The sequence below is a fragment of the Rhinoraja longicauda genome, chromosome 10 (assembly GCF_053455715.1).
Source record: "Rhinoraja longicauda isolate Sanriku21f chromosome 10, sRhiLon1.1, whole genome shotgun sequence".
NCBI lineage: Eukaryota > Metazoa > Chordata > Chondrichthyes > Rajiformes > Arhynchobatidae > Rhinoraja > Rhinoraja longicauda.
Genome location: NC_135962.1, coordinates 1,177,235 through 1,189,698, shown reverse-complemented (window position 1 = coordinate 1,189,698; position 12,464 = coordinate 1,177,235). Strand labels below are relative to the sequence as shown.

Genomic DNA, 12,464 nt, shown 5'->3' with positions numbered 1-12,464 from the left:
ACATGCGCAATGCGCCAATCTTCCGGCACCATCCCTGTTTCTAATGACGTTTGAAATATTTCCGTCATAGCCCCTGCTATTTCTGCACTAACTTCCCTCAATGTCCTAGGGAATATCCTATCTGGACCTGGAGACTTATCCACTTTTATATTCTTCAAAAGTGTCCGTACCTCCTCTTCTTTAATCCTCCTTATTTCCATCACTACTCTACTTGTTTCGCTTACCTCACATAATTCAATATCCTTCTCCTCGGTAAATACCGAAGAAAAGAAATTGTTTAATATCTCCCCCATTTCTTCCGGCTCAGCACATAGCTGTCCACTCTGACTCTCTAATGGACCAATTTTATCCCTCACTATCCTTTTGCTATTGACATATCTGTAGAACCCCTTGGGGTTTACTTTTACATTACTTGCCAAAGCAGCCTCATATCTTTTTTTCGCTTTTCTAATTTCCTTTTTAAGATTCCTTTTACATTCTTTATATTCCTCAAGAACCTCATTTACTCCCTGCCGCTTATATTTATTGTATATCTCCCTCTTTTTCCGAACCAAGTGTCCAATTTCCCTGGAAAACCACGGCTCTTTCAAATTATTATTCTTTCCTTTCCACCGAACAGGGACATAAAGACTCTGTACTCTCAAAATTTCACCTTTAAATATCCTCCATTTCTCTATTATATCCTTTTCATAAAACAACAATTTCCATTTCACTCCTTTTAAATCCTTTCTCATCTCCTCAAAATTAGCCTTTCTCCAATCCAAAATCTCAACCCTTGGTCCAGATTTGACCTTCTCCATAATGATATTGAAACTAATGGCATTATGAAGATAGACACAAAATGCTGGAGTAAGTCAGGCAGCATCTCTGGAGAAAAGGAATGGGTGACTTCTCGGGTCAAGACCCTTCTTCATACTCGACTTAATGTCCTGCCTGAGGTCATTTTTGGCTGGCCCTGATTGCTTGTTTTATTCTCGCCTCCACCTCTTCACCCCACCCCCTACTTTTAGTCTGAAGGATGGACCGATCCAAAACATCGCCCATCATTTTTCTCCAGTGAGGCTACTTGACCCGCTGAGTTACTCCAGCAATTTGTGTCTATCTTTGGTATAAATTAGCATCAGCAGTTCTTTGTTTTAACTTGGCTTTTTTCAGATGTTATACAGTGTTGGATAATTTTTTTCAATTAATTCATCAACCCTTAAAGGGAGCATTAGAAACACGGCCCAAGCCAGTTGAAATGGAGCATAGGAACCAGGCCCCAGGGTGATGGGAGAGCGCAGGTACCAAGCCTTCTCCCCAGTAAATTGGAAGGAAGCATGCCATACTTCACCTGGCAAGCTAGAGGACAGATTCTTGATTCCTGAATAGTCTGATAATTGAATCTGAAGAAGGGACTCAACTCGAAACATCACCCATCCCTTCTCTCCAGAGATGCTGCCTGTCCCACTGAGTTACTCCAGCTTTTTGTGTCTACCTTCGGTTTAAACCAGCATCTGCAGTTCCTTCCTACACATTGCATATCAGTGTTCTACTGTATTTTGTAAAGTATTTTTCTGTTTCTTTGTAAAGAGCACCAACCAAAATCTAAAATGCAGAAGAAAAGATTCCAAAGAGAATCTGCATTTTTATTGCATTCGTCGTAACCAGTGGCACTGATAATTTAAAACTATGTAATGCAATCTCTTAAGTTACGAAGTTATATGATCTTTGGTTTTAAATTGATTATAAATACATTACACATAGAGTGTATATCAGACATGTCCAAAGTCCGGCCCGGGGGCCAATCGCGGCCCGAGGTCAGATTTTATACGGCCCACAGCTTACGTCTTAAATTTATTATTTTTGGCCCGCCAGCACTGTCTAACAGAATGAAAGTAGGGGGAGGGGGAGAGGGGAGGGGAGAGGGGAGGGGAGAGGGCGACTACTCCTCCCGGCGGTCAGCGCTGCCCGACCTCCCCACCCCCGCCCCGAGCGGGAGAGGCGAAGGGCGACTCCACTTGCCGGCGGCGGGGTTGAGGACGTGCGGGGGGGGGAGAGCAGCAGATGAGCTCTCCTCACCCCGCACGCTCATTGGCAGGCGCTCGGGTCAGTCGGGTGGGTGCCGCACCTCCCCCCAGCGGGCGAGGCGACGGCGACTACACCTCCCGGCGGTCAGCGCTGCCCGGTCTGCGGATTGTCAGACTCGAGGTCCGGGGGTGGGTGGGAGCGCATTAGTTAAAGGTCCGGGAGGGGGGGGCATTAGTTAAAGGTCCGGGGGGGGGGGGGGGAGAGCGCATTAGTTAAAGATCCGGGGGGGTGAGCACATTAGTTAAATGTCCGTGGAGGGGGGGGGAGCACATTAGTTAAAGGTCCGGGGAGGGGGGGGGGGGGGGGGAGGGAGCGCATTAGTTAAAGGTCCGGGGGATGGGGGGGGGGGGGGGGGGGGGGGGAGGGAGCGCATTAGTTAAAGGTCCGGGGGGATGGGGCATTGGCCCTTGGGTATTTTCACATTATCAAATCTGGCCCTCTTTGAAAAAAGTTTGGACACCACTGGTGTATATCATAATACACATCACTCTCGTGCTAATTTTTTCCAAAAGTAAATTCACATTCATTTGTAAAGATTATTCCCGTTCATTTTTCTTAATAAAGGCAAGATGAAGCATATATTTGAAGCTTTCACAACACACTGAGTGCCCTTATTTGATAGTTACATAATCACAAGTAGAGTCTGTGTCCTTCAAAAATGCTTGGAGTCATGTGGTGATTTCTAGGGGACGTAGTTATTCATTTTCAGTATATTTAGACAGTATACTCGTATATAACTTCCAGGATTCTTTTTTATTTTTGTATTTCCCATTTAAAGCCTTTAGGAACACAGCTGTACAATGTCTATTGCAGCCCCAATGATCAGATGCTTTGGGCCATTGATAATCGTGGAAATGTGCACGTAAGAATTGGAATAACAGAGGGAATGCCTGTAGGCACTGATTGGGAGCATGTACCAGGTAAAATTAGAAATGATTTATTCTGTGACCCAACGTATCATTTCTTAATTATTTCTCTCTATTTTCAGTTTATGCTTTTATTTATCTAAACTTCAGTTTTTTGATTCATAACTGAAATGTTTGAATTTTACTTCTAATTTCTGTTTCAATATTTCTTTTATTGCTCTCTCCACAAGGTCCAGTTTACTTCAGTTTCTTGTCATGCACTCATTTTGATAGGGTTTGTTGTCCAAATATCCCCCGCTTGTCAGGCTGCAAACTTCCTCTTCTTTCTTGAACGGAGGCAGATTAAGTTGTACTGGTAATTCACTGAAATTCCAGTTAGAGTTTGATGTATGTGAGAGTTTCCAGTTAGAGTTTGATGATAAATGATGGTTTTAAGAAATGATTTATGTAATTGGGTCAGCAGGAGGAATTATCTGCTCCTCAGTAAAACTCTTTTAGTTTCAATAGTTCATATATAAAGCCTGCAATTTATTGAACTACTGTAAAGAGCTGCTTTAATATTGCAAACAAAAACTTGTCAATATTTTAACAGGTTTGCAGGCAAGTCAATTAACTGTGAGCAACCGGACAGTTTGGGTACGTTGTTCCAATGGAGATGTGGCACGTCGTTATGGCATAACAAGCAAAAATCCTCCTGGTGATTATTGGAAAAAGATTCCTGGCAATGTGGCTTGTATAACAAGTAAGTTCAAACTCAAGTACAACAGATAGAGCAAGGGGGAAGATACAGAATATAGTTCTCAGTATTGTAGCGCACTAATTCCTTGGAATTATAATTCCTTAAATTATATTTCTGATTGATAGACACGAAATGCTGGAGTAACTCAGCAGGACAGCCAGCTTCTCTGGATAGAGTTGATTCCGAAGAAGGGTCTCGATCCGAAACGTCACCCATTCCTTCTATCCAGAGATGTTGCCTGTCCCGCTTAGTTACTCCAGATTTTGTGTCTATCTTTGGTGTAAACCAGCGTCTGCATTTCCTTTAGTTTTATTTTAGTTTTTAGAGATACAGCGCAGAAACTGGCCCTTTGGCCCACCGAGTTCACGCCGACCAGCGATCCCCACACACATTAACGCTATCCTACACACACTCGGGACAATTTTACACATACACCAAGCTAATTAACCTATGTCTTTGGAGTATGGGAGGAAACCGAAGATCTTGGTGAAAACCCACATGGTCACAGGGAGAATGTACAAACTCTGTGCAGACAGCACCCTTGGTTGGCATTTAACCCGGGTCTCTGACGCTGTAAGGCAGCGACCCTACCACTCCGCCACTGTGCACCGTCACCATATACATTTTCCTTACTATACATTTCTGATGGCTTTTCCGAAGAAAATACTCGCCTTTAGTCAGTCAAGAGCATTAAGAAAATACCAGTAATTTCAAGGATAAATGAATCACAGTATTTAGATTTGCTTTGTGATTTCAATGTTTGTTTTCAACTTGTTGATATCGCATATTGTTCTCACTTCCTAAACAGTAACTCCTCAAGATGAACTGTGGGGCATCAGTAATGGAGGCTCTCTCCTTCAACGACTAACCAAGAATTTTAGCCACACTGATCCACTGGTTAACCCCAACCGTAATGTTGCTTTGGGACCATGCGATGACTTTGATGATGAGTGGGAGATTATCTGATGATTGGAAGCATAGCTTTTTGCAGCATTGAGGCCATTTAATCAAGCAATTTAGATCACATTTTCTTCTGTACACAATGTTAAACTATTAGGGATAAAAATTGCATTTGGTTGAAATTTTCTAAGTTATTAATGTTATAATTGATATGGCTTTGTGATTCTGCCAGTATCGATATATATAAATCGCCTCACTATTGAATAGAGACTGAAGTGCTTGGTGTCCTGCCTTCAATTGGACAATTAATGCCAGAGTATGCTTCTGACAGAATATATTTGGACTGGCTTGTGCCAATCATTTAACAATCCACATAAATAGCTCCGATGTGTTGCTTTCCTGCAGTTGTTTGACATACCCTCATACTTGAAAGGTTTGTGTGTGGTTTTGTTGATTCATATAGACCATGAATGTGTAATTTATAAAGCAACATGATTTTGTCAGAGATTCATCTGCACCCAAGTTGCAGATGTATGGAAAGCGTGTGTATTTCCCTGACCTTAAACACCTGGAATTCAACTTAATTTCTATGACTGGAAGCCAGAAGTCTCTGATTTTAAACACTTACTCTATCATGGATTTTATTAAGTAAACTGTACAATATTATTGTACAATAGTGTAGATAATTTGGAACAGTTTTATGTTATTATTTAAGATATTAGTATACAACAGTAAAACCTTAATTGTAGATATCATAACAGTACATTATTCAACTCGTTGATTGAATTAAAATCTCGTTTTGAAATAAGTTGTACATCTATTTAAATTTTATGTTGAATTATTATGCTATATTCCAAAAAAGCCTTTTGCAAAATATCATTTACTGTAAATAGTATCTGTGCACAACTGTAGTAATATTTTGAGGTTTTAGTAATTTTAAAACTTTTTTTCATCCTTTTAAGTGATAGAACCTGGCTATAAAATTATTGACAAAACAGATAAGCGATGCTTATTCCTTAGCCTGCTGCGAAAGTAAAGATGTTTACACGTTTGGGATAAATATTAACCCCATGTTCATGAACAGCAGTTCTGTATATAATGAAAGCTTAGTCTGTTGCACTTTGAGCATTTCTACTGAGTATTTTGTGAAAATACATATTTAATATCTTGACATAACATTATGATCTGATTTTATAGCATTCATGGTGAGGTATGTAATGTCCCATTATATTGAAATTATTAACTTTTGTTCTGGAATGAGACCATTTTTTTCCATGTAAAAATGACAGTGTGAAATATCCAAAAATAAATATCAGGTAGCAAGTTAAATATTCCACAAACAACAGCACCTTTGGTACAAAAAAAGCCAACCGTAGATTGGTTAATTCATTTGCCCAAACATTGCTGGTTCATTCTGAAACATAACCTTTATTACACAGCCCCTTTATTCAACGTTCTGCATAAATCATTTTAAGCCGCAAAGGATTGTAGATGTGTAACTGTACATGCCAGATTCCCAGATAATTGTTGGGGAAAATTAAACTCCTGAAAGCTTGTTCTATGTAGGGAATGAGAAGCCCACTTGTCTGATCGTTTACCTTTAACTTGCCTTCAAATAAATTGGGTGCTTAGCAGTCAATTTAAAGGTTTTATGAATGTAAAGCATAACTTTAGGTAAGTGCAGAGCAAAATATAATTTTAAAGACAGAACTAGATAATGTGGGTATGCAACATTTGTGCCATATTAATGGAAATAAATGTTTGTAATCAGTCTTAATTATATCCAAGCAAATTAGGTTTCTATGGTATTGGCCCTTCCAGTTGGCAGCATCAATATGTCTGGACTACAGATAATCACACTGGACATTTTGGAGATGCTCCAATCTGTAGGTAATATGTGAAGATAAACACAAAAAGCTGGAGTAACTCAGCGGGACAGGCAGCATCTCTGGATAGAAGGAATAGGTGACATTTCAGTCTGAAGAAGGGTCTGAAACGTCACCCCACCCATTCCTTCTATTCAGAGATGCTGCCTGTCCCGCTGTTACTCCAGCACTTTGTCAACGTAAACCAGCATCTGCAGTTCCTTTCTACACAGTAATATGTGAATATGACACTTGGATACTAAATATGGAAACTTTTGATTTCCCTGGAGTTTTACTTACTGACAAAAAAAACTATATAAATTCAATGTGAAAAGATTTTTATTAATATCAACCCCAATTGGAGTATTAAAATTGCAAAAGCTTGCAATGTTGGAAAATTAGTTTATACGTGTAAGTGATTAACCAGTGTGCACTAACAGAAGTCTGTTATGTCTTCTAATGTGTTTTTGCAAAAACTCCTTTGCTCAACTTAGTTTTCATTCTTTGAAAGAATTCCAATATTTGTTACTCATTTAGTATCTTAGATGCAGTATACAAATAGGAAATATTTTTTTAAGCTGTTTTTAAAATGTGTCTCTGGTAGTACATAGTGTTGAATCTACAGTGATTGTTAATGCTGTGATTGTATGAGGGTAAAACCATGAGTGGGTAATGTGCTACTTTAAAACTTTCAGTGGGTAATGTGCTGCTTTAAAACTTTGAAAGATTATACGCATTAACAAGTCGTTGCAGCTTTACATGGTTATGGCCTTTTTTGACATCTTATTTCAAGTGCTGAATACTTGTAGATGTTAAAATGTAAATTGTAGTTAAATAGAGAGACTTAGCTGTGGCTGAAATAGCTCGGGGAGTATTTAAGCAATGTTGTAAACATAATTGTACTACATGCATGGTGTTGTATATTTAAACTATTATTTATGAATGAACTCTCATGACAGCTAATAACAACTTTATTAAAAATTTATAATGTTTTACATTTGTGTTTCAAATAGTACTGTTCCTAAAATATTACCTGTACTTGTTTGCCTAACTCTAGCAAAAGTAAAATAAAAGAACTAAAGGATCTTTTCTACATTTGCTTTAACATAATTTGCATACATTCTGTCTTTATGCAAGAATTTCTGAAGTTGACATTTACATTTTGAAGATGAACTAACAACATTGTACCCTATTTTTCTTTCTTTTTGATTTACTGGACGTGAAAGTTACTAACAAGACCATAACTTTAAGGCATGTGCCCTATTGCTCCTAACAAACTGCTAAGAATCAACTCCTTGAATGTGTGGATTGACTGTGCAGTGGCCCTTCCCACCAATATTGCAAAGCGAGGGGTGAGAATCCTCCCTTAACATTGTTACTTGCAGCGTTTCTGGTTTTGATAAAGGACAGTGAAGGAAGGCAATATATTTCCAGGTTAAGATGTGCAGATTTGGAAAGGCTCCTTCAAGTGGGGTATTCCCAAGTGCCTGCTCCCCTCTCTCTATTCTCTGCTAAGTGAAGCACAATCTAGAATTTAACTCATTGTTAATTGTGTCTGCCACTGCTGGCTGGCATGCTTGTCCACAGATTCAACCAAGCTTGGTTGCTTAGCTGGATAGTAATGGTTAAGTGAGGGATATTTTATGCCATGAGCTTGCAGATTCTGCACCCATAGTATCCGGTGAAGATAGTTTTGAGCTGCTAGATATATTCTAAATTAATCTCAGTTAACAAACCATCAGTTCACCAGAGTCTTGAAATGTGTAGATTGGACTTTGTGCAGTGGTCACTCCCACCAATATTGTAGCAGAGGGTTGCATCAGATAATTTATTGCCCGAGGTCAAATAGGTATATCACTCATTTTGGTTCTCAACAACTGATTGTATTTTGTTGAAATGATAACATTGAAATGAACTTTGCACTACAGACTTGCTTCAGTGTACATCTGGGCTTTGCTGGTGAGATGGATAATTATAGCCCTGAGGTGGTGAATCACCTAGTTTTCTGCATTTCATCAGATGGGAATCTGTTTATGCAGGAGATACTCAGATTTTTACTCCTAAGTGATAAAGGGATAATAATTTATATCTAATTAAGAAAGATACAACCCAGTTACACCCATTTCAAGGAACTCCTTTGCAGCAATTCCGTAGAAATTGGTGCCAGCCAGGGCCAGCACATTGTGGTCGTTCTCCAGTTCCGAACCTGAGAAATAGCATGCAAGTTATATTAAGACAGCAAAAGACACAAGATTCTAGAGTTCTCAAGGGGTCAGGCTGGTGATGTTTCGGGCCAGGACCTTTCTTATTACCTACCATGCTTTACCCTGCCCCTCCTCTTCCAGCTTTCTTTTCTCCCTCCAAAATCAGTCTGAAGAAGGGTCTCGACCCGAAACATCACCTATCCATGTTCTCCGAGGATTCTGCCTTATTTGCTGAGTTACTCCAGCACTTTGTGTCCTTTTTTAAAGGAAAAGTGAATATTGGCTCACTGTGATTCATGTGGGTTTTCAGCAATAAGGACACAAGGCCATGCCGAAAGCACTGAGACCTCAGTCGGAAGGTAGAGGGTTTTATGTAAATATTGAATTCAGTGATTTAAGATTTGATTCTGGACATGTCAATGTTTCTTTTTCATGTTTTGAAAATATTTCATAATCAAAACAAAATTACTGCTAATAATACATTTTATTCCTCAAAGTTTATTAATTTTAATTTGATTCTTTAGATTTGGATTTTTTTTTAATGGTTTAGAATGAGAGCAGTTATTCCCTCTCTTTCTCTGCGTCTTTATCAGCCAGTTTGACTTACTTTTGGATATGAAGTTACTGCGATTTTGAAAAAATTAAGACTTTTTAAAAATATGCAAATTAAAATACTGTTATAGACAGATACAATTGAGTTTTTTTCCCCTGAAGAGTTGACGATGATTATAATTTGAGCATACAAACACAAGTGCAACCTGTCACCAATCTGAGTGATTCCCTTCCTCATTTACACGCTGAATCCACACTGATTTATAAAACAAACCATACAAACTAATGGTAATAATAATGAAGATTATTGCTGGAAGCTTAAGTTGATATCGTTATGTTGGTTGGATTCACCTTTAAAATCTCCGCTTTAGGTAAAATAATCAGCAATAAATATTTTAACAAAGGGATTCAAAGAATTCTAGCTATTTCTAAGGATACATTTAACCATTCAATTTAATGTTCCAGTAAAACTTGTTTAGCATTTCAGGTATTGTGTGATTGATTTTAAGAACCACTAACCAGTGCAATTGATTCACTTTTTATTTGTCTAGTAAATTGCTTAGTCATTGCTGAAGACTGGCTATTTTCACAAACTCTGCCATTCTTCCATCTGTCAGCAAAGTGTCAAAAAGGGACAGCTGCAGAACAATATAGAAAGTGATGGGAATCTGGAACTGCCCACCATGAGGATTATTTAAACCCCTTTCCTAGGCATTCAAAACCTCTTAATAGCCTTTTAAACCCTTCCCATCCATATATCCATAGAAATCTATCCATACAAATATATTTTAAATATCATAATTATATCTGTTTCTGTAACTTCCTCTAGCAGCTCATTCCAAATACGGACTCGGCAATAACTTGAAAAAGTTGCCTCTGAGGTCCCCCCTAAATCTTTCCCCTCTGTCCTTAAGCCCGTGACTTCTAGTTTTAGAATCCTCTACCCTGGGGTAAAAGACTGAGCATTCACTTTATCTATGCTCTTCGTGATTGTGTAAGGTCATTCAGTTTCCTATGCTCCAAAGAAAGAAGTTCCAGCTTACCATACTTCTCCCTAAAACTCAAGCGTGAAAGCCCGGGAAAAACCCTGGTGAATCTCTTCAGTTTTTTTCAACTTAATGACATCCTTCTGGACAACCAGAACAGTACACCATACTCCGTGTGATCTCGCCAACGACTTGTATAGCAGCATCATGATATGCCAACTTTCCGTGCCAAATGTTGTCTTCGCCATGCTGTTCACCTGACCTGCCACTTTGAAAGAAGTTTGCACCTGTACTCACGTACCTCTCTGTTCTATAACACTCTCCATGGGTCTACATTTAACTCTGTAAGTCCTGCCCTGGTTTGACATGCCAAAGTGCAACACTTCACGCCTGCAGTGTACAAAGCAAGAACTCATTTAGAGTATAAGAAAATAACTGCAGATGCTGGTACAAATCGATTTAACCAGTCTGAAGAAGGGTCTCGACCCGAAACGTCACCCATTCCTTCTCTCCCGAGATGCTGCCTGACCTGCTGAGTTACTCCAGCATTTTGTGAATAAAACTCATTTAGAGTACCCACTTTAATGCAGACGTCCCAACCCTTCCGAATTTGGTGAAAAGTTTCCGCTTTATTTCATTTCCGCCATTCTGATTTCGCCACACATTTTTCCACAAAACATATGCCTCGCCCCTCGCCTCGCCTCTGGCCCGGCCTCGCCGCTAGCCTGGCCTCACCTCGCTGCTGGCCTGGCCTCACCTCGCTGCTTACTCGCCTCGCCGCTAGCCTGGCCTGGTCTCGCTCGCCGCTGGCCTGGCCTCGCCACTATACTCGCCTCGCCGCTAGCCTGGCCTCGCCTCGCCGCTGTCCTGGCCTCACCTCGCCTCTCGCCGCTGGCCCGGCCTTGCCATTGGCCTAGCCTCTCTGTGGAGCGTGAGGCCTGTTGATGTTGAGAGGGGATGGGGGGGTGCGGGGGAGTGGAGTGGGAGGAGGGAGTGGGGGTCGGGGGGTTGGAGGAAGGGAGGGGGAGAGTGGGGGTGGGTGGGGAGGAGGGGTGGAGTGGGGGGAAGTAGGGAGGGGGGGAATATTGGGGGGGAATATTGGGGGGGAGGGGGGAGTAGGGTTGGGGGGGACATGGACCGTTGTGATTTGCTGTTGACCACTGGAGCAAGTATGTCTTCAATTAAATTAGGTATGTGCAGTTTTTTAAATGACACTCTTTCTTCATAACATTTTATGACCATTGTTCTTTTATTCAATACCAAGAGAATTGGAATGTGTAAGGAAAAAGCAAAATAGAAAAAACAAAACAAAACAATTTTTTCTTTGTTATAAAAAGTATTTCTGTTCAATAACCTTTCTATAATAGTAGAATATACTCATGATAGGCCTAACATTGTACATGTAGTCCAAGAACTATACTGTTGGAAATAATAGTCATTTTTTACACGTGAATGTAGCGCAACACGTACGTGCATTTGGCGTGCATACTTTTTTTGCTGAAAAGTCGCATTACGCGCCATGAATTTTGATGTAAAATTCTGAATTTTGGACATCAAAATTCTAAATTTGTAAAATCAAATGTTGGGAGATCTGTTAATGCATCGGCAGTTCTAAGTTCAAGTTAAATTATTAAAAATAAATCAAAACGGGGTAAGAGAATGGAGGAATATTGTGACCAAGATGAGGAAAACAACAAAACAAGGAGTTGCAAATGCTGGTCTACAAGAGAGGACAGAAAGTGCTGGAGTAACTCAGTGGGTCAGGCAACATCTCTGGCCTTCAGACTGATACAGACTGTGTTCAGAGACGCTGCCTGATCCGCTGAGTTACTCCAGCAATTTATGTCCTCTTGTAAACCAGCATTTGCAATTCCTTGTTTCGTAGTGATGAGACTCGACCGGCGAGACCGACGTTGGGCAGAGCCATAGTGGTGGGTGACTCCATTGTCCGAGGTGCGGACAAGAAATTCTGGCAGGCAGGTTTGCTAGTGCTATAGGTGTAGGTTTAAACTAAATAGCAGTGTGGGGGGGGGGTTGACAAATTGGGAGTATAAAGATGGAGTTAAAGGGGAATTGAGTACAGGAAAGGTTACAAAAGACTCCCGAATTAATAGGAAGGGTAAGTTCGAGAAGGAATAAGAGAGTACGGTCAAGGGCAATAGTGACTGGTGTGAGAGGGGAGGTGAATACCGAATAAAAGTGTTGTATATGAATGCGCTCAGTTAGAAATTGGCAAGTATGAATGTTGGGGGAATTACAGAGACATGGCTGCAAGAGGACCA

General features: G+C 40.3%; 1 protein-coding gene across 2 annotated transcripts in view; it reads left to right on the top strand.

The window, feature by feature from the left end:
* tecpr2 (tectonin beta-propeller repeat containing 2) overlaps positions 1 to 7,493 on the top strand; it is a 79,648-nt gene extending 72,155 nt beyond the window's left edge. For both annotated transcript variants that reach the window (XM_078406014.1, XM_078406013.1), the window contains 3 exons: positions 2,849 to 2,990; positions 3,529 to 3,678; positions 4,484 to 7,493. In XM_078406014.1, coding sequence (XP_078262140.1) covers positions 2,849 to 2,990; positions 3,529 to 3,678; positions 4,484 to 4,641 — 450 coding nt within the window. In that variant the 3' untranslated portion in view covers positions 4,642 to 7,493. The remainder of the gene's footprint in view (positions 1 to 2,848; positions 2,991 to 3,528; positions 3,679 to 4,483) is intronic.
* The last annotated feature ends 4,971 nt before the right edge of the window (positions 7,494 to 12,464 follow it).